Source organism: Nematostella vectensis, chromosome 5 (genome assembly GCF_932526225.1).
Source record: "Nematostella vectensis chromosome 5, jaNemVect1.1, whole genome shotgun sequence".
NCBI lineage: Eukaryota > Metazoa > Cnidaria > Anthozoa > Actiniaria > Edwardsiidae > Nematostella > Nematostella vectensis.
This window is the reverse complement of record NC_064038.1, coordinates 15,884,700-15,906,945: the sequence shown is the minus strand read 5'-3', so window position 1 is coordinate 15,906,945 and position 22,246 is coordinate 15,884,700. Positions and strand designations below refer to the sequence as shown.

Here is a 22,246-nt window from a genome sequence, read left to right as displayed (position 1 = left end):
TTTCTTAGATCATTATTATTACGGACCACTTCCCACTATGCGATCAGTAATTACTCTTTTTTCTTAAATAAATGCTCATTAACATTTAAATTCAAATCTGTCATAATTGGATGTCTAAGTGGCTTTGTGGTAGCTGGGAAACTTGATTTTTAAATAATCTTATGCATCCAAACACAGCCTACACAAACATGACATTAAAATATATATATTCAAACATAGACTTACTTGGACGAAATCTGATGGAACAGAAATAATAGTGGCTTATCGTAATATGTTTACGCGGTGATGAAAAAGGCCCGTGTTTTTTTAGACACCACAAGGGAACGACACCAACAGATATGGACACTGGGTAGGAGATTGAAATTTATGTTTTAGAAAACAGATTATTATTATTTCTTTATATGAAGGTATAAACTGTAGCTCGGAAATTGAAAAACATATATATATTCAGCCGAACTTGTTGCATCGTTGTGACCAAAAGTCAAACTTAAGTCAATGAAAATCAAAGATTTGTACTTTAATCGTTTCTTCCTTACTCGGAATTATTGTAAGGGCAAAATTGTTATAACTATAAAAAAACAAAAATTAGAATAATTTAAATCGACTGCAGGGTCATTTGAAGCTGAAACGAACCAAACCTATAATTTCATGATAAATCCCCCTCCTAATCCAGTTACCGAGAAGTTATCACATTGCGACACATAATACGATTGTAGAACTTGGTGTAAAAAAATGTAGGATAACCTATACTCGAGTAAGATAAAACATGAGGGTAGCTACGCCATTAATTGCGCATCTGCGCATTTAGTCCTCGTGTAGCAGGGATTGTTAAACCCTATGTTCTGATTCTGGTCTATAACAACCGAAGAACAGGCGTGTAGCGGGGGGGGGGGATGCGCAGGCCTATATAACATATGGAAAAAGCAAAATAATTGAAGATATTTCACAATAAGAAATGGGGGGGGTAGGCTCCACCTGCGTACCCCCGGTCAACATACCAAGATATTAGCGTCAACCTTTTGTTTGAACATATTTCACATAAGGTTGTATCCGCTTGGAAAGGCATGCGTCTTAACCCGCAGTGCTACATGGGTATCAAATAAATGATGAGGCAAATAAGTGAATTCTTGTGTGTGGGCCTGTAGACGCTGAGACCAGGGCCGGGTTCCTAAAAGCAGGTTAACGCTAGCTCAGGGATAAATAAGGTTGTTATTCAATCAAATGTTTCCTTAATCATATTTGATAAGCGCTAACCTGCTTTCAAGGAACCGGGCCCACTGCAAGATACGACAAATCGATTCTCCAGTGCAACCTTATTGCATATTTAAAATAAGTGTATAGTCCAGGGATTTTGTCAAGCACTGTAATTACCTTTTTAAGATTCCTGTATGATAAACAAACACGGTAGAGAATATGATTGCAGGGAATGCAGCTCGCTCTAAGACAGACGACTAGGTGCGCAGCGAACAACACAAAAACTTGCTATTTTTCAGTCCCGTTCCTTCTATCTTTTTTTTTATTGGCAAACCGTGGCCAACGGAAAACCTAAAAGTAATAGACATGGACAAAGACGTAACCTGGAAAACATATCGCGGTACATCTGCAATAAATCGTAAAAAGAAAAAGGAAAGTTACAATAGAGTATTAAATTATGCTTTTATTGAAGAGAAGGCGATGCCATTAAACATTGATTTCTTTGTCCGTTTCCTTTACTCTACGCACTCGCTTGTGAATTTCGCTGTTTTTCATTTAGTGTTTCCGTTTTGTTTTCTGTTTTATGATTTTTGAAAATAGAGTTAAGCGCCCTCTTGCTCCTTGATGACTTAATATATTACGGTCGGAAATATTCTTTTGCAATGATTGTTGTTTTCAGATGCCATTAGTTTTTTTTAATGAGGAAAATCCTGGATTTTTCCCAGTAAACAGCCACCCGTTGGACCTGCTAAACTGACCAATCACGATTAAGGTATTAAAAAACAACCAATCAGAGCACGTTGCGGTCCGCGTCCTCAAGGAACGGTTTAAGTTGTCTGCTTAGAAGTCTTTGCTCGGAAGGCTGCAAAGAGGAAGCTAGGAAAGTAGTTTTGCTTCTCGTCAAAATGCCTATTCCGGAAAAGAGGACGAGTTCTCAAGGTAAATTCGCACTTTAACATGAGACCTTTAATTGTACGCTTGGCCTGTCCTTGCAGCTTCTACTGGTACCTGTTCTTAGATATCCGCTATGGAACAGCAAACTTTTCGTAAGATAAAGTGTGTAACATAAAGATAAACCACTCCGAGGCATTTACGCCAAGTACGCGCAAAATCACAACGAACCTCAACTTTTATTGGAAGCAACAATTAGCAAGAATCAAGTTTTAACCATACAGTGTGCTATGCCGAGTCATGCATAACTTATGCGGTTTATTTTCTACTTACTTTTCTGGATAGTTGTAGTTACCGTGGTTTTAATTTAACCGTTTAGTTACGTTTTTGCTTAATTATGCAATTACAATTTCTTATTACTATGTCAACCAGTACACTCCACTTACAAAGATTTCTTTGTCCTATTTTTGAAATGGCAATAAAATGGCATCTAAAGACTTCGCCCATAAAATATTATCTACCCTGAATGGACCTACCCGTAAAATGACAAACAACTCTTTCGGAATTCCATAGCACACCAAGTTTATCGTGTACATCGGTTTAACTTTTGCTCCGGTTTCTATAACCTATAGTTTCCAATTTAAATTACTGGCTGTGGCACCGTATCTGTAAACTGTTATAAAAAAATACTGGAGGAAGAAAACGCTACATTCAAAACTATTAACAGCTTTGTAAAGTAATGTATCAAAGGAAATGTATCTTGTTGAATGTTTAGGGTCACTTTTGTTTCGTCCTTGAATCAAGAAATGATTTTATGAAATAGGATAAGGTGCGAAAAACATGCTAACGATTGATCATATCTATTTCCAGTGAAGACAGCAGCTGCTGATATCTTCAAAAAGGATGAAGGCGAAGGTACTATAAACGCAGATGCTCTTGTCTTTTCGCGCATTACCTAGAAAATATCAACTTTTATACTTGTTAAAGCGGACGCTTTCCGTGCATCGCCTTTGCAGGTCCTTGTGTCATAGTTTGAAAAAGGTTCCCTAAGTCAGCTTTTGTGCAAATCTCGTTCCCAGGTCCCACGTAACTTAAATCGTGCCGCTAGCACAAAAGTACCCGGGCTCTGGGAACAAAATTGCGGATTATAATCTGCGCATGCGCCCACAAGGTGTTGTCACCAGTGTGGATAGTTCGGGTTGTAACACAGCTAGCCCGTAAGCACGGTTTACGCATTTGGTTATACCATGCTTTAAGATTATTCCATGAGGGACAAACTGAATAAAATCTTGTTAGGGCAGTGGTATGGAAATGTTGCTGAGGGTTTTTGCTCTAGTTTCAGGCCGCGGCTTCAAAAAGGCCGGTAAGTTCGTGCTGTCCTCTAAGCTGTGGGAGAGCTCCACGCCTTCCAAGACATGTGACGTCATCATCACCTTCCCCAAGGACACGGAGGACTATGTCGTTATGTGGCTGCTGTCCAGATTGCGGGCGCGGGTCCCGGATATCGAAGTTCATGTCCGGCAGATGGCTAACTCTCCGGTCTACGGCTTCTATCTAACTGCGTCATACGAGGTAATAAATCAACCAAAATACCCAAAAATAGTCTTGTTCCTTTACCAGAGAACCAGAGAGAATAAATAGGGTTTAACTCAGTTAAAAAGTAGTCGACTACTAATAAGAATTCTTCAAGGAAGACTCCAGGTCTTATTAAGGACGAATTTGGCAGGTTCGACTACCAGTTTTGGTAAGCCATATACAAAGTAATGAGATACATTACAATTAATTTCTATTAATACGTAAAAGTTGACAAAAAATGCCAACACTTCTGGCCGAGCAATAATATACTGGCGCTATTTTCCGCTAGGTTGGGCGGTATACAAAAAACAAGTTTGCCAACATTTTCTGGTGTGAACACAGAGCATATAGGGGTAGGCTCCAGGTGCAAACGCACCCTACCATAACGGCCGAAGGTCCACTTTTGGTTCTCAATAGACGTGCTATTTGACTAACTACATTAAAGCATAAGCTAGATCATTTTTTTTTCTTGGGCGGTCAGATTTTTATCGGAGACCACCCCCCCCCCCCCCCCCCCCCCCCCCCTCATAGGCCCCACCGGAACAATTAGGTCGACTTCGTATTTCGGACCCTTCCAAGAGAAATCCTGGTACGGGCCTGTAAGGGAACTAGTTATGTTGATGTAGGTGTTGTTTAAACGGGGTCTAACAACCAGTCTTTTTTGCTGCTTCCCAGACATTCCTTCGACAAGCTGAAGAGCTTGGTCTGAGGAAAAAGCTGATCGGTGGAGGAATGGTGGAATTCAAGATGGAGGACAAGGAGCTGTTCGAGAAACACGATGATCCCACAGCATTCTTTACATCCGGGGATCGACAGAGCATGATTCTCGAGATGGTGAACGGGTTGCGGGCGGTGGACGGCGACGAGCTCGGGAAGATTACATTCTGCGAAGGCATGCAGATAGGTAAGAAAAACTTCGGGGATATCACATTACGTGAATTGTTCAGCTTTACTCTCCGGAAATTTGCAGAGTGCCTCAAAAAGACGAAAGGATAGAGAAGTCTAATGTAATAAAAATATATGATAAAAGTTCACCAATATCATTTTTTATAGCAAAGCAACATACCGAAATTTAGCAATAAACGTCTTCTTTTTTCCGCCATCTTTTTCTAAAATTTCATAACAAATGTTAGTTCCCAGGCTTATGGCGGAGGGTGTGATCGAAAAGATGTTTCCGCTGCATAACCATGACGACCTGGCAAAGCTGCGCAAGTCCTGGGTACAAGCCTTTTTCAAGAAGCAGCCGCTCGGTGAGAGGATTTTTTTTTCTTTTATTTACAGTTGCATGTCTAAGAGTCTCTATCAAAATTGATTAAAGTTTTAGTTAATTTAGTGAATGAGAAAATGTATTCAATGCATTATATCAATTATTTATCTAGAAAACTAAAGCAAAAAAGTTTTTATTTTTAAGTTTTGAGTGAAGGTTATGATCCATATCTGCAGTCATTAAACGTCTGTAAAAATCCACTTTTAAGAGGAGCTAAATGGAAATGCTCTTAGTGCCCGATCAATTGAGCCAGAAACAAACCTAGGCTTAATTCGTTACTGTATTTCATAGTAAAAGTATTCAAAAACATCATGGCTTACGTCTCATTATCAATCTTCATATATTTCCATGTCCCCAGATGACATTTGCGAGTACTTCGGTGTAAAGATTGCCATGTACTTTGCTTGGCTTGGAATGTACACCAAGTGGCTTATTGCGCCCGCAATCCTCGGAATCGTTACCTTCGTACTGAGCATGCGCGGCGAGGTGACACGTGACTGGTGTGTGCTGGCATTCAACATATTCAATATTGTTTGGGCAACGCTGTACCTTGAAGCCTGGAAGCGTAAGAGCGCCGAGTTAGCGTACCGCTGGGGAACACTGGATATGCCATCAGAAGCCCTCAAGGATCCAAGGCCCCTTTTCAGGGTAAGAACGAAGGCCTCAAAGGCCTTAACGATCTAAGGTCCATTTGGGGGTAATTTAAAAAAGAATTACTAAGATATGCCCCCAGAGACTCTCAAGGATCCGAGGCCCATCAAGGGTCCTTTTTCCGAGTAAGATCGAACAACTTTGTATTTTGATTCGCCTTCAAAGTCCCTTTAGGATCCAAGGCCCATTTTGGGGCGATAGGACAAAAAAAGGGAACTGTTTTCTTTTCATTATATGCAAGGATAATAACATATATGACATTTCTCAGATATATTTCAAGCTGACTAGGGTCGTAGAACTTCTTTAGGTTACACTGGGGTTACACTGCGTTTAAAGTACTTTAGATATGTCTGCAATCGGAAGCTCTCACAGCGCGACACGCCAACAAGCAAAGCAAAAAATGCTTGGGTATGCACAGAAGCGCCACGGAATCCTCCTGTTATGGACTTCCTGTTAAACAAAACCGTGATTCTCGATACTGATTGGCTAGCTCTATTAAAACTTTGTATTAGTGGCCACGATCACGATAGCGAACGTCCTTTCATGAAGGTAAAAAAGACCTCCCCTAGATATCGGACAATCTTTTCAGTCTTATCTTTCTCTAATGTTTATGCAATACGTTTGCTTCAATACCCCTGGTATTTTTGCCAAATAATTAACCTTTCCGTTTATTGTTTTACCAGGGTGAATTCAAACCCAGCGAAATCACCGGCCAAATGGAGCCCCATTACCCGTCAATCAAGAGGAACATTTTCCGGTACTGCGTGTCGCTCCCTGCCATCATTGGATCGTTGGGTGTTGTCGTTATCAGCATGCTGTGTTGCTTTGAGTTCCAGCGGTGGGTGGACATGATGGATAACCCACCAAAACCGCTCAAGTTTGCGCCTAAGATCGCTCTGGCTGTCTGTATCGGCATGCTTGATGATAACTATAAGAAACTCGCCTATAAACTTAACGACAAAGGTAGGGAAAACGGCATAATTGCTTCGTCAACATCTTTATCATGTTCTTCATAACGGGCCTGTAAATACAGGCACGATACAGAGACATAACGAATAATTTGTGGGGCACAGCTACGTCCCTATTGATCTTTTCCTCATCACTTTAATGGGGGTACAACCCGGCCTTTAGTGCGGTACGGCGCTGGTCTTCAAGTTTTATCAGCTCCATGACGATAACATGGTTAAAGACAGCAGAAAAACTATAAAATTGGATTGAGGATTCATTAGATGTACGTGGAATGCGTTTCGGTCTGATACATTTCAGTCGTTCCTCCCAACCAACAACTACGTGAAAACTCCTAGTTTCACGAGGCATCAAACGTTTGAACTGTTAACCTCTCTAACTTCGTTTGCTTCTCTAGAGGAGGCATCTTTAGTTTTTGTTACATATCCTTCATCTCAGGATGGGGGGGGGGGGGGGCTCCTGTGACAGTATTCACTTTATCAACGCTCACGACTCAGGCTGCTCACGACTCAGGCTGCTTACGACTCAGGCTGCTAACGACACAGGCTGTCCACGACTCAGGCTGCCTACAACTGATGATCCAAGAACAGACAATCAGTTATATTTGAAATGCTTAAAAGACAAAACGGGCTCATAAAGTAAAATTACTGATTGATAATTGAGGAAAACTTATGCAAGAAGCCATCAACGTTCATTTTCAGAAAACTATCGTCTTCAGGAGACGTACGAAAACCACCTGATCATCAAGCTGGTTTCGGTGAGTTATACTCAAAGAAGGCCAAACTTGCCGACATTTTACTCTTTATCACACAAAGTGCTTACAATGCTTACGAGGGCCATATGTTAGAAAACTGTAAATTCGGTTAATATGCTACCCTCGATAAACAAGGATTATTGTATTTGTGTATTGTATTGTATTGTATTGTATTGTATTGTATTGTATTGTATTGTATTGTATTGTATTGTATTGTATTGTATTGTATTGTATTGTATTGTATTGTATTGTATTGTACAAAGCATACATTTCAATCGGCTCTGAAGCAAGTAATATGTAAAATGTTAGGGGTAAGCGTATTACGATTTAGACAAGTAAGCATGATAAGGGGGGGGGGGGGGGTATGTGGTAACATATCCCCTCCAAGTGAATATTGCCTTCGTCCAGAGCCCCCTGATGTTTCCTTTGATTTCTTGATTGTAGTTCCAGTTCTTCAACGCGTACCTGTCATTGTTCTACATCGCCTTCTACATCCAGGATCTGACCCGACTAAAAAACGTAAGTGAACCTCCCTGCTCAGGAGCTCAAGAAAACATGTTTGAAGCAACAATCTTGGACGCTCTTTCGGTTTAATTATATCCAATGGAACATCTTATCAAATGAAACATCTTATCAAATGGAATATCTTATCAAATGGAACCTCTCAATGTCTTTCTTCGCAGACCCTCGGTGCCTTGCTCATCACCAAGCAAGTTGTCGGTAACGTCAAGGAAGCACTTGTGCCCTTCGTAAAGCAGAAGGTAAAGGAGTGGAAGATGAAGAAGCAAGCGGCAAAGGCCAAGAAGGAAAAGGAGGAGAAAGGAGAGAAAGACAAGCCATCCGAGCTGGATACTCCTCTCATGCATCAGGCGGAGATAGAAAGCAACATGCCGGAGTACGAGGTATGCCCTTAACACGCGTTCTTAGTCTTGATCACATATACCATAGCAAGTTGATCACGTGCTTCCATGGTCCTAGACACACATCGCAAGTTGATGACGAGTTCTAATTGTCCTTGTCGCATATCATCGCAAGCTGATCACGTGTTTTCATGGTTTTCGTCACACATCGCAAGCTGATCACGTGTTTTCATGGTTCTCGTCATATATATTTGCAAGCTGATCACGTAATTTCATGACAATCCTAGACACGTATTGCCAGCTGATCACGTGTTGCCATTGTCCTAATCACATAACATCATGATTTGATGACGTCTTTACTGTCCCGATCTCAATTCATTGAGCTGGTCACGTGATTCCGTGGTTCTGGTCACTTCGTTGCGAGTTAACCACGTGTTTTCCCTAGGACACGTTCGAGGACTACCTTGAGATGTTTATCCAGTTCGGATACGTTGTTCTGTTCTCGTCCGCCTTCCCGCTGGCCGCTTTGTGCGCTCTAGCCAACAACGTCATCGAGATCCGAAGCGACGCATTCAAACTATGCACCAACCTACGACGGCCATTCGGAGAGCGCGTGGAGAACATCGGCACTTGGCAGGTACGAGGGGCAGGGAAAGGCTGTACAGTTTACACATTGCTCACAATTTTATTACGCGTTTTATTCACAGGACGCTATGGAGGTTATGGGTGTGGTTGCTGTCATGGTGAACCTGGCTCTGCTGGGTATGGGCGGCTCAGTTCAGCGGATGTTCCCTGGAATGACAGTCACTGAGCGTATCATCCTCATCGTAGTCCTGGAGGTAAGTCAAGTCCCTTATACGTTGCTGAGGTTTGGCTATTTGTTGTTTTGTAGCAACTTGAGGATTTGTCAAATATTTGTAAATAAAAGACACTACTACTACACAAAAAAGAACTAGGATAAAGTGCAATACGCTATGACGTCACTCGGTTGATTTTGCACGGGAAAAGATGTTTTTTATTTTTAACTCGTTCGGTACTCGTTCGAGCCAAACAGTCGTTCTCATTAACTGTACGCCGCATTGAATACCTTTCTGTCTTTAGCATCTTGTACTCGGCATCAAGTTCGCCGTGGCTTATGCCATCCCAGATATCCCTGAATGGGTGGAGAACGAGATCGCCAAAGTGGAGTTCAAGCGACGCGAGGCTCTCAAGGTAACCCAACTTTCTCATGATGCACATGTTAGACATATCATCCTTCTTTTAACAAACAGAATCTTTCTTACAGGGAGGCAATTCCCCAAACTCCCCTCCCCAGAGCAGCGTGAGCCCCGAGGAAAACAACACTTCGGTGTGAGAGACTGGTACTGAAAGACTAGAAACTGGGCCACAGAGGATGGGGCCAAGGAAAAGTGGAGACTTGACCTATAGAAAGTGAAGGAATAACAAATATTGAATAGGCCTTCAACGCCAAAAGGATGAAGAACGATTTTTTCATTAACCAATTAATGTTTGTAGATAGACAAAAGCTGTAGAAGTCACAAAGTAGCGCAGTTTTTGCGATTGCACAGCATGATTTTGGTGCAATTGTTTTACGCAAATCTAAGTTTCGAGTTAGAGCCGCATTGTCATCCTAGCAAAATACCAAGTGCAAGCGCATCCATGTCCATCGACTGCCAAGTGCAAGAGCATCCATGCCCACCGACTGCCAATTGCAAGCGCATCCATGTCCATCAACTGCCAGCGCATCCATGTCCATCGACTGTCGAGTGCAAGCACATCCATGTCAATTGACTTCCAAGTGCAAGCGCATCCATTTCTATCGACTGACTTTGGAAACATATTTCGATATTTATCCATATAATAAGGGTATCGCTGATTAGGGCTGTACAAATGCTGGATATTATAGCAAAAAGGATACAAAATTTACTTTAAAAATCTGTCTTTCGAGGCATGCGTGAGTGTAGCGATCACCGAAGCCTTAAGACTTAGGGAAAAAGCAAAACTAGCAAAGGAGATTTATATGCCCCGAGAAGGGGGTTGAAAAATCAACTTGAAGAGATCTCTTACTTGAACAGACAAACAAAACTAGCATAGCGAATGTGTATGTTGAATGACAAAAAAAGACAAGAATTGATTTAAAAAAACACAAGGGGCAATAAATATTTCAATTCTTTACGACAATAACAGATGTACAGTAGATAGATATAATTTAGGTATAAAGATGTAAATGCCAAACATAACTTAGTAAATGGTCATAAGCGGAAAAACGACACGATGTCAGCCATACAAAAGTTTAAAGACAAGTTATCTAGAAGAACCAGGACAGCTTTGTACAGTACAGAAGGACGCCATAAAGCAGAGAGACAGACGCAAGCAAGACATCAAGACAATAACTGATGTGCTTTTTAAACTTTATATTCCTAGATACAAGATACTGTTAAATTCATATATTTACATGACATGTTCTACTGACAGGCCTTGAGCCCTGTTTGTTTCAAATATTAGGGGATGCACCAATAAAAATTTGCACCAGACAATGTCGATCCTTGCCATTTCATATCTAAGCAAGCCACCAGCCCGCGCCTCCTTAATCCGACCACAAAAGCATAGCAACCGTTTAGTCCTTGAGCGCATATCTAAGCAAGCCATCAGCCCGCGCTTTCTTAATCCGACCACAAAGACATAGGATCCGTTTAGTCCTTGAGCGCATATCTAAGCAAGCCTTCGGTTCGCACCTCCGTAATCCGACCAGAAAGACGGAGCACCGTGAGCAGTGCACGCCCCTTGGCATCCATCTTCAGGCCAGAGTATGATTTGATGTCATCTTCTACAAAGAAGTACAGACCTGCAAGGAAATACAACGCTCGTAAAGTGCGCGTTCTGGTTTGGCTAAGTTTGTGATTAGAGTATGTGCACACATAGCATGCGTGCAGCAGTGTTTTAGGGATCTTCTAGAGTTTAAAAAAATCCGAAAGGGAAGGGGGGTCAAGGGTCAACTCGAAAAAAAAAGAAAATTGGAAAATCGAAAAGAAAATCGATGATCCATGTTTTTGTTTCTTAGTTTTCTTGTTAATATTGTGCCGAAATATAATAAAAAATGCTGTGACTATCATATCATATGATGTTGTGCTTTGTATCATAAGAAAAGTAATTAAAAAAAAAACAGTTTAAACAGGGGGAGGGGGTACACCTCTATCAAGATTTTCTCAGATTTTTGGAATTTTTGTTTTTACTTCAAGAGATCCCTAATGTATTCCGTTACTATGGATGGTGTGCAAGATGTATGTTGCAGGTTATCCCTACCATCGGTTTCTTTACATTCAGCCTCTTTGAATGCCTGTCAGAAACATAATGCAGATCAATCATCAATAACATTAACATGCATTTATTTATTTTTTTTTTACTTATTCGTTCATTGATTTGTTTATCTATTTATTCATTCTGTCCCCTATTCTGTGATATACAATATGGCTAAATCAGAGGGTAGTGCTGGTACCAACTTCACATCAAAATCTATAGCTTTGTTAAAACTTTAAGGTTACATTCTAGCTCTGATAACCACAGCAACTGCAGTTCTTTTATTTGCAAAAAGGTACAGTACCTTGTATTTATTCATGACTGATTCTCCCATGGATGACCTAGGAAGGTTGACAATCTTGTATTTACTGTCAACAACTTTGTGTATCTCATCTATGGCCTTGTTTACTTGGTCATAGGTCATACGACCTCTGCTGTACCTGGAAGGTAATACACTTTTAGACAGTAAAAACCTGTGTATACAGGAGAACCTAACTTATGAGAACCTGTTATGAGAACCTGTTAGGCTAAAATTTCTGCCTCATTATTACAGCCTCAAAATGAACTCAAAAAGTTATTATTAATTGACACAGTAACATGGCTACACAGTCAAGAGAAATCAGGGATTACATAAGGCCATGGCTGCTGGCAGAACTGACTATTTTCCACAGGGCAAATTGATTGAAGTTTGAATTGAACTATATAAAATAAAATAACTTTCACCCCCCACTCATCAATCTCAACTGCCAACTCTGAAACTTAATGAAAACCCCGAGAAATTATATTAAATTATATTAAAAGATCTCAAAACCTTTAAGCACAAGCTTCCAACCACTAAAGCTTTGATTTTAAATTGAGTCAGCTACTTGGAAATTCTTGCAGTTTAGTACAAAAGCATTACATACAACATGAAAGCGAAAGCTGCTCTTACTTTGGTATATTCTTAAACTCGTCCACTGTGAGATAGTCAATTCTGGGAAAGCTTTGTGTTCTTGCTTTCTTCACATACTTTTTAGTTGTAGGCCCACTGGTAACCTCACACTTGCTCTTTGGTGCACTTCAAGAGATCAGTAGCAATTTAAATAAGCGTGTATGTATGTCATCTGTAGTGTGGCAGTAATGTAACAATTAGTAGATTTCATTTTACCATTGCCATTCTAACATTGCACAAGGGATTGGGCCGAATGGATAACTGGGCAGCATGCTGTGACGATTTTTAGGGACGCAATTTAACATGGCTAACTCTTCCCAGCATGCTGTTTGCTTATCAACTCAACAAAATCCCCCATGCATCATAAGAATGCCAAAATGTTTTAGGAGCCGAATGGAGGGTAGGGACGAGTCGATTATGCTAGTAAAACTGGCATAATATGCTAGTAGCAAGCAAATTATGCTTACTATTTCAAACATTATGCTTACTATTTCAAACATTATGCTTGACAAAAATGGGAAAAACAATAAAAGATCAGCAACAACTGCACAGTTTCCCAAGAGCAAGAGTGGGACTTTGAAGAAGTTTTTCCTAGGCTTCCTGTTCCGGATCTTTCCCACCCCTGCCTTCATCCACAGCTTCCCCCCTCCCCCCCCCCCCCCCCCAAAGAAAAATAAAAAAATAAAATACAAATATAATAACAACAACAACAACAACAACAATAATAATAATAACTGTTATGAGAATAACAGTAATGAAATACAAGTGATATTACTTTTACATTTAAATGATATATTTATTTATAAGGGATATATGAGGTTGATTTTATCATTTTTTAGTCTGCAAGATGCAAAATATGCTGAGAATTGCTTTTTTGCTAGCATAATCGACTTGTCCCGAGTGGAGGGGGGAGGGGGAGAGGGAGGACCTTTTTTGAAAAATAATCTTGAGTGCCTCTTTACAAGGTCTAAAAAACCTACATTGTTTGATCCAAGAAAAAAAAGCAGACAACAGAAATAACTCTTGCTAAATAGTTACATAGCTCAGTGAAAATTAAACTCCTGGGGCCGGTTCCTGAAAAGGGGATTAGCGCTAATCCAGGCATAAATCTGCTCTAATCTGGGCATAAATTTAAACCAGGATTAAATCGCGTTCCTGAAAGCGGGAATAGCGCTAATCTAGGCATAAAATCGGCATAACTTTATACCACCTAGCGAGGAGGGTATAACTCGCTAATCCGGGAATAAAAGTCGAGCAACAAACAAAATGGCGGACATGTTATTGTTTGGTAATCTTGCAGGAAGGCCTGCTCAACCGCGTCGGTTTCGTCATTTCCGTACAGAATTAGATGATTACTATAATGATAAAAATGTAAAGTCGAGGTTCCGTTTCAATAGCGATTCTATTCGCTATATTGCGGACTTACTTTCACCACAATTAGCGAGGAGCACAAAGCGAAACCATGCACTGAGTCCGACCTTGCAAGTTCTTGTTGCTCTTCGGTACTTTGTCTCAGGTAATTTTCTTGAGGTTATAGGGGACACATTTGGACTTCCAAAGTCTACAGTATCACGGTGTATTACTGACGTTTCAAAAGCACTTGTTGCCAACAAAGAAGAATTCATTGCTTGGCCTAGCGACGAGGAAAAAAGACAAATCAAAGAGGCGTTTTTCGCAAAAAAAGGGTTTCCTGGAGTGATAGGCTGCATCGACGGCACTCATGTTCGCATTCAAGGACCTCCCAGGAACGAGAACGACTTCGTAAATAGGAAAGGATTCCATTCAATCAACGTTCAAGCCATTTGTGACAACAAAGGTGAGTAAAGATTCATAATAAACAAGGGTAGTGGTTGTGGGGGGTTGGGGTGGGACCAATTAGTGAACTTTTTGGGGGTATATCAGTCCCCTGTAAGTAAATCAGATCCACATTCTCCCTAATAGGTCCACCCTTTCTAAATTAAGAACTGAATTTTCTCAAACAAATAATCACAGCTACTGTATTTTATACTGATGTATTAATTATCCACGATCAAAGAATACTTTCAAATGAACTATCTTTTACAATATTTGTTTTCTGTCATCTCATCAAACAAATGAAAAATATCTTTTGTAATAAATATTTTTATTTTTTTTTTCCACTCTTAGGGCTATTCACCAATGTTGTAGCCAAATGGCCTGGAAATGCCCATGATTCTTTCATTTTTCAAGACAGTGGAATACACGACAAGCTGCAGCTGGAGCACAAGAGCGTCGAAGATGGTGTTCTAATTGTTGATAGTGGGTATGGATGCAAGGCCTTTTTAATGACCCCTTTTCCTCACCCTGAATCCCCAAAACAAGAGGCCTACAATGAAGCACTGGGAAAGACAAGGGTGAAGATTGAACAGACATTTGGCATATTTAAGCGGAGATTCCATCTCATGCATACAGAGATCAGGGTGGATCTCTCAAAGGCAACCCTGCTAATAGGGGCTTGTGCGGTTTTGCACAACATTGCTATTATAAGAAATGATGTTTATAATCCTCCCCGTGGGGTTGTCTTTGAGGATGATCAGCCAGAGGTACCCCCCTATGAGGGACCAGAGGATGGGCTAAGGATCAGGGAGTACATTTGCCAGAATTATTTTTAATATTTTTTTAATGTATTCAATACTTTATTAGAATGATGGACTACTTTTACAAGTTTGTATGTCAAAGAAAGCTTCTTATAATAAAAAAAATACCCATATGACTGAAAGATTGGGTACTATAAGATTTTAAAGATTGTAAATTTAAGACTATAAGATTGTAAATTTCTAAAGAATATGAATTACAATGGAGGGAAATTGACAAAAAGACCATTTTTCCTTTTCTTTTCAAAAAAAAGAAACAGACAAAATATAAATTAGATAAAACTCAGGCGACACCTGCAAATTTACAGTCGATTTATGGCGTTAGGCTTAATACATTATTAATAAAAGATGAAATTCTATCTGCAAATTCCATCAAAAGCTTTGAAAAAAGATTGCATTTTCAAATGCAATACTCACTAAGGATTCTTGCCGGCATGTGTAAGGGAGTTGGAAGTTGGGGACCATGGTAAGCTGTACTATCGTGTCAAAACTTTAAATACTGTAAAACTGCTGCAAATGTGTGCAAGTCCAAAAATACTAGGTTCAAACATCCCAAGAAATTGGCTATCAATAATCGATAAAAAAGGCAACACTTCTTTGTCAAAATAGCATAGTGTTCTGATCATGATTTTTCACCAAGAGTAATGGCAAATTAATATTCATTGATTTTCAAACCATTGAATTTTGAATTACTTTTAGGATGTTGCTCAGATTAGAGCTAATCTAAAACCAAAACAAACTCACTTTGAGTTAACAGGGAGTTTGAATTATCCTAGTTCAAATGTCAGTAGCAAATTCACAGCTGGCCCAGGAATGACTCTGTAAGGTTACCTTATCTTTTGATTAGATTTGAGTACAGACTCTACTCCCTAAACCCTAATCTTCCAGTTGTCACGGCTCTGAGCATGTGACGTCATGTGCGCTACGGCCGCTGTCTTTAGATTTTGTTTGGAAGTGTAAAAGGCATGTATCAAGCAAAGAGCAGATATTTTGACTGAACATGTGCTGTGGGCATTTTTGTGGCAAAATATGGCTTTCGAGTAAAAGATAAGCTTGCTACCACTTCAAACCCTAATTTCTCACTGTGTCATGAAGGTATTTGGCTCTCAAATTATTCTAGAGTATACATTGAGAGTTTGCATTGACTTTGCCTGCGATTTGAACATTTATGATAACTTTTATCTGCACCGATCATGACACAAAGTAAGCCCGAAGAGTTCTAGATTCAATGCTAGCCAAAAAATATGTTTTAAAATGACTTCAGATATTCTTGTTGACTGTACAGTTTACGTATAATTGTCATTGTTTTTGAAGTATTTTTTAAGGCTTTTATTCATTATTTTTAAATGGAAGATGTCATCCTGTGAAGTGTCTTGTAGACTTCACTCTCTTGGAGACTTTGCTTTATATTTACACTTGCTTGTTTGATTTTCATTGCCATGCCATTCTGACTAGATCCGTCAACATTATTTTAAAACATAAAAAAAGAAATCCAGATTACAATTTTCACTAGCCGAAAGCAATGCACTGAATCTCTTTGAAATCCAAACATGGCTAACTTGCCCGAAATAGCCTCAAGCATGACATCATTGCTCAGAGCCTATATCCCAAACCCTAAGAATACTATTCCAAACAGCTTGTAAAAAAATCTAAAGAGTTAAAGGTCTTGAGAATTAGACATTTTCAAGACCCTTAACTCTTGAGCTAATTTCTCCTTCTTCATTATTATATACTCTTTCTGCAGTTGGAGAGTTTCACACTGCAGGGTAAGTAAATCATCTGCAGTGTACCTTTTCTTTCTCTTGTTACTCTTAGGGACAGGGGCTTCAGCAAGGACAGCAATAGTCGGCTCTTCTACAATATCATCAAATGCAATTGTGGGGAACTCATCACCCACTACATCTTCTGATGTTTCCAGCAGTTCTTGGTAGATATTTTCTCCTACAGTAATAAAGTAAGACATCAGAGTAGCACACACATTGAATTTAGAGAGAAATGCATTTACAGCGTCACCAGTAAAACCGTGAAAAGCAGAAATGCATGGAATGCATTTTTTTTTCAACAAATAGTAGTACGAGTCTGTTGAATTCTCACTTCTGATTCATCACAAGACAATAAACATTCTGCTCAGGCGTTCCAGCCTTACTGGTTGTGCTTTAAATCAAGTCAGACAACAGCAACAAGGAAAATCATGAATAGCTGTCTGCAGGTAGTTATTTGCTTTATTCATGCCCGGTGTGTTCAATCGATAGAACCAATAATCTACATTAATTGATTCTAGTCGACAAAATTAACTAAATGCATCGGCAATCAATCATAATCAATAGCAAAAAAATTGGAGGTCAATTGATATTTATCGATTTTTCAATTGAGACAGTCAAGAAATATTGATTTCTTTATTGATGACTGAATAAACTACACATTCCATACAGACAAAATACGACACAGCATTCTTAAAAAAAAGGTCTTTGTAGAAAAAAGAGTGTGTAAAGATGTATTTCTCTTAGGAATCACCATTGCACAGTTTCCCTCCAGCAATTCTAGCTACGTGCCTGGATTGTCAAATATTTAGTGCTTCATGTTTTTGGAATTCCGAAGATCACAGGTTTTGTTGGCAAGACTATAGGTGCAAGGAGGGAAGTTCGGTGCTTCACTATATGCTTATATAATTAGGAAACTCCTTGCAAAATGCGAAATCAGGGTGAGAAAATGTTTCATATAATACAGCAAGTGAAAGGGTTTCTCAAGTGAAGCTTTCGATTTGTGGCACAATTAGAAGTCTATCTTTTGAAAATTCCTGATGTAATCGATATATTTGACAGACTAATGCAGGGTTGTTTGAGTATAAATTATTATCGAACTTCCAATCCAATCGATATCAATTCATTGAGGTTATCAACCAATTTCAATTTAAGGACTGGTCTTTTGATAAGATATGTTTGGAAATATCGCCTGAAGTTGAGGCCTTCATGTCAAAATACAAAAAGGGACTTCATATAAGGATAGCTCAAACTACATGATTGGCATTAACTTATCTAAACACTACAATCAACAGCAAAACTGGTAGAACAAGAGAAATTAATCTTCATTTTTTTTCGAAGGTGTGTCGTTATGTCGTTATGTAAGGTTATGTCAGAGTAGCATGACAAGTCATGCTTCGGTATGTAGAATTATGTAATATCTATTGTTAGTAGTTGACATAAGTCAACAGTGTTCTAAAACAAACACCCAAATGTTTATCAGTTGTTGTATTTGATTATAGTTATGCTGAGAATTAAAAGGAAAATATTTTTCGTTCGGATGAACTGGTGAGGTAGAATGAACCGTTAATTTCGCAGTAGAGAAAACCACTTGTTACTGTGTTTTGCCAAAAAGTTCCTATACCCCTGCATAAACAGATGACTTCACTTAATGCTTTTAAGGATTATAATACGTGTTCAACTATTAGCAGAGGAATACTTATCTTTCGGGACGTAAGTCTTACATAGACAGGCGATATATTAGATTTTCTTTTTGATGTTTGGAGATTTTGCTTCGTTCTACCCCCGTTTGTAATGTTATACAAACATGGCTGTGTGAAATTCCGACAGGCGTTGCGCGTAGAGTAACGTGACATAATCACATGACTGTATCATGAATATGAATAATATTCAAAACACAAATAATACCTGTCTCGAACCCTCCTTCGATCCCGGAGAACCCCGGCGTGTTGTCATAAACCTCCACTATTTGCTTGCTTATTTCGGAGGGCTCCTTCGGCGGCGGACCCCCGCCAGTCTGTCGCTTTCCCTTCTTGGCAACGGAGTATTCTTTTTTGCCACGCTGAACAGCGCCTTCCATTTAACCCTGACCTCTTCCACAGTGCGGTAAGCCACACCCACGGCATTCACCTTTGCGGTGATGTCCAACCACACTTTCTGCTTCATTTGGTTTGTAAGGTTGTTAGTAAACTTAGACTGCAATATGTCTTTTTTGGCCTCAACGCTCTCGGTGATGACGTTTAACTCTCTTTGAGAAAAATTTGGCTTTCGCTTTCGCTTGTCTGGTTTTGTATCCTCCACGGTGCTATTTTGTGACATTTTTAGTTGTTTTTTAAGCGTGCCTTTTGGAAATTTTCCGAGGAAGTCAACGTTTGTTTACACAGGTTTCCCGCAAATAAAAAGAAAAAAACGCGCGCGCGTTGCCGTATTTTCCCGCCAAAACTGGTTTTCCACTCGCTAATCTAGGGATTAAACATTTATGCTGGGAATAGCTATTCCCTGCATAACTTGTGCTTTCAGGAACCGATATTTATACCCGGAATAGCTATGCCTAGCATAGTGGATTTATGCCTAGAATAGCGCTTAATCCGGGCATAAGCTAATCCTCTTTTCAGGAACCGGCCCCTGCTAAATAAAAATACCTTCCCCATGCCTCAAAAACGAAATGGTCCACCCCTTGCATTTCTTAAGTTTTTCTAAAGTAGAGCGAGAAGTGACAACCCTGTCATGTTTGCAGGTCCAATTACCTGCAATCTTTCGTCGTTTGACCTGGTAGGTGACGCGGTAGGTTATTACCTGCAATTCTCGATTGTTTGACCTGGTAGGTTATTACCTGCAATCCTTGATTGTTTGACGTGGTAGGTTATTACCTGCAATCCTTGATTGTTTGACCTGGTAGGTGACGGGGTAGGTTATTACCTGCAATCCTTGATTGTTTGACCTGGTAGGTGACGCGGTAGGTTATTACCTGCAATCCCTGATTGTTTGACCTGGTAGGTGATGTGGTACTGTAGGTTATTAGCTGCAATCCTTGATTGTTTGACCTGGTAGGTGACCTGGTAGTTATTACCTGCAATCCTTGATTGTTTGACCTGGTAGGTGACGCGGTAGGTTATTACCTGCAATCCTTGATTGTTTGACCTGGTAGGTGACGCGGTAGGTTATTACCTGCAATCCTTGATTGTTTGACCTGGTAGGTGACGCGGTAGGTTATTACCTGCAATCCTTGATTGTTTGACCTGGTAGGTGACGCGGTAGGTTATTAGCTGCATGCTGCAACCAGTCTTTATATCTGTCAGTGACATCCTTTAAGGCCTTAAATGGAAGGCGTGTACAGTCATAAATTGCAGACATATTGTTATTATGTTCAGAAGTGAAATAGCCCTGTCGTCAAGAAAGCTTTGTAGTTAAGGTCTGGTAAAGGAGACATCTCCTAGTTTAGCCACCCCCCGAAAGAAAACATAACAGCGTGCCATATATTGTTTTTGCAACACAAAAATGTCTGGCATAGAAACTTTCTTGTGTTACATGTGACAAAATTTATCACACACTATTTTTTGGCAGTAACAAAACAACTAAACTTGCTTCATGCTACATACCACACACAACAAATCTTCTAATTTAGCCAGGCCTTTAAACAATAGATTAGGGACCAGAGGGTTGAATACAGTAACAACAGAATTTGGGGATAATCATTATATATTATCATGTATGTTTCCTCTGTCAAAGATGTAGTAGATCTTTTATAGAAAAATGCTACTTTTTGATAACCAAGAAAGGAAGCAAATGTGTCAAAAAACCCATTTTGGCTGCCTAGCTATGCACCTGTAAATGGATTTCAAACAATGTATGTAAATAGCTGATGATCTTGTGTTTCTTTCGATTAGTCGTTGTTAATCAATATCAACCAATTATAATCAAGCAAGGGTTTTAATTTACTTTTATAAGGTTTTAAGGTCTCTTACTAGAGGAAAACATTAAGATAATAATACCCTAGCCTGTCCCAGCTTCCTTTTTTCTTCATCAACAATGCTTCTGAGCTCTTGCAGCCCTTGCTCCAGGTAGCCCATCTCCCTGTCTATGGCGTGAAGGTCACACATGCATGCGGGCGATTTCGCTACACAATATCAACATGATGGAAGCTTATTTTAGTTTATTGTCAAGCAATGCTTGGCCAAAAATCTTGTTAATGAAAAATTTGAAATTTATTACATTGAGGACACAGGAAGAGGGCTATGCTGAACAACTTTGACCAATCAGATTCGGCTTGGACACCGTAAACATTTCGAAAAAGCCAATGAGAAATGTCATCAAGCATAGCTGTCTACTCTGTCACACGATTTTGGGCCTTATCATAAGCCTAATTTTTGTAAGAATGTTCATACGTTCTTTGTCTTCACCCGCATTGGCTCTCTTGTTTTTTTTGTTTTCTTTTTTTCGTTATTTTTTTTTTTTACATATTTACATTACATATTTTGTTTTTATATATTTACTCCGATTTTATCCGATTTCACAAGATTTATGTCCAAGTTGGGTTAAACAGCTATGTATGAAGGGTCTTCACACCCCGACCCTTACCATGATAAAATATCTAAAATAACAGACCCAGTTTAGGGAAGAAAACCAGGTGGGATAAGTGAGACAAATCCTATATGTCTTAGCAAAATAATAAAATCGGAAGCCAAGGACATAGGTTTGAAATGGAAAGCTGTACAAAGAGAGAAAGAAAATGAAGCCCGGACGACTTTACCTGCATTTCGGATATCCATGCATCGTTTTAGGTTAGATGTTTTTGCTGCAAAAGTTTCGAAGATTTCATCCAACGAAGCCATTTTGGATTTGAGCGCCAAAAGTAACCCCGCTGGTCAAATACATGGCGGGCTCGGGTATGCCACAGGTATACCATATGCTAAAGAAAAAAAACCGGCTGTGTGTGTTCAGTTGTTATTCTTTTAAGTAGTAGGATTTTGGCGCAGCTGGCGCAACTTTTTGATCTCCCCAAATTTCATTTCAAAAATGGCGCAAAAGTCTCCGCACACCTCCGCCAAGCCCCGCGACCTGCGCATGCGCGAGTTTGCCAGAGATCTCTTGCACGACCAAGCCCACCTGTCAATCACTTTGTCACGTGATAGCCAAGCCCACCTGTCAATCACTTTGTCACGTGATAGCCACGCCCACCTGTCAATCACTTTGTAAAAAAACCTGTCAATCACTTTGTCACGTGACGACCACGCCCACCTGTCAATCACTTTGTCAAAAACCTGTCAATCATTTTGTCAAGGACCTGTCAATCACTTTGTCAAGGACCTGTCAATCACTTTGTAATGTGATAGCCACGCCCACCTGTCAATCACTTTGTCACGTGCTGCACTTAGGGGGAGCTCGGGAGGCTATTCTGGTCTAAAGACGTATGGGGTCCTAGATAAAATGACATTAAAGACGGAGGTTAAGATTAGAAATGGTGCGGCTACCGCCGGCGGTTGTTCGG

General features: G+C 39.8%; 2 protein-coding genes and 1 pseudogene across 5 annotated transcripts; 1 reads left to right on the top strand and 2 right to left on the bottom strand.

The window, feature by feature from the left end:
- Positions 1–211: 211 nt before the first annotated feature.
- Positions 212–10,692, top strand: LOC5510393 (anoctamin-8). 3 transcript variants are annotated; one of them, XM_048727733.1, is made up of 15 exons: positions 212–349; positions 2,956–3,000; positions 3,422–3,657; positions 4,336–4,564; positions 4,794–4,910; positions 5,286–5,575; positions 6,262–6,541; positions 7,246–7,301; positions 7,743–7,817; positions 7,982–8,200; positions 8,604–8,795; positions 8,866–8,997; positions 9,260–9,370; positions 9,444–10,409; positions 10,458–10,692. In XM_048727733.1, the coding sequence occupies exons 1-14, from the start codon at positions 286–288 to the stop codon at positions 9,510–9,512; spliced, it is 2,115 nt and encodes a 704-aa protein (XP_048583690.1). In that variant the 5' UTR covers positions 212–285; the 3' UTR covers positions 9,513–10,409; positions 10,458–10,692. The 3 variants fall into 3 exon arrangements, with proteins under 3 accessions (XP_048583690.1, XP_048583691.1, XP_048583692.1); XM_048727735.1 differs by lacking the exon at positions 212–349 and adding an exon at positions 1,988–2,133; XM_048727734.1 differs by having other exon boundaries at positions 9,444–10,692.
- LOC5510392 (spindle and kinetochore-associated protein 1) lies at positions 10,553–21,631 on the bottom strand. 2 transcript variants are annotated; one of them, XM_001630792.3, is made up of 7 exons: positions 21,509–21,630; positions 20,751–20,875; positions 19,976–20,073; positions 12,387–12,512; positions 11,760–11,895; positions 11,462–11,495; positions 10,553–11,003 (listed from the first exon to the last, which is right to left on the bottom strand). In XM_001630792.3, the coding sequence occupies exons 1-7, from the start codon at positions 21,588–21,590 to the stop codon at positions 10,852–10,854; spliced, it is 753 nt and encodes a 250-aa protein (XP_001630842.3). In that variant the 5' UTR covers positions 21,591–21,630; the 3' UTR covers positions 10,553–10,851. The 2 variants fall into 2 exon arrangements, with proteins under 2 accessions (XP_001630842.3, XP_032235415.2); XM_032379524.2 differs by lacking the exon at positions 12,387–12,512 and having other exon boundaries at positions 21,509–21,631.
- LOC125563049 lies at positions 16,338–19,582 on the bottom strand (annotated as a pseudogene).
- Positions 21,632–22,246: the final 615 nt, after the last annotated feature.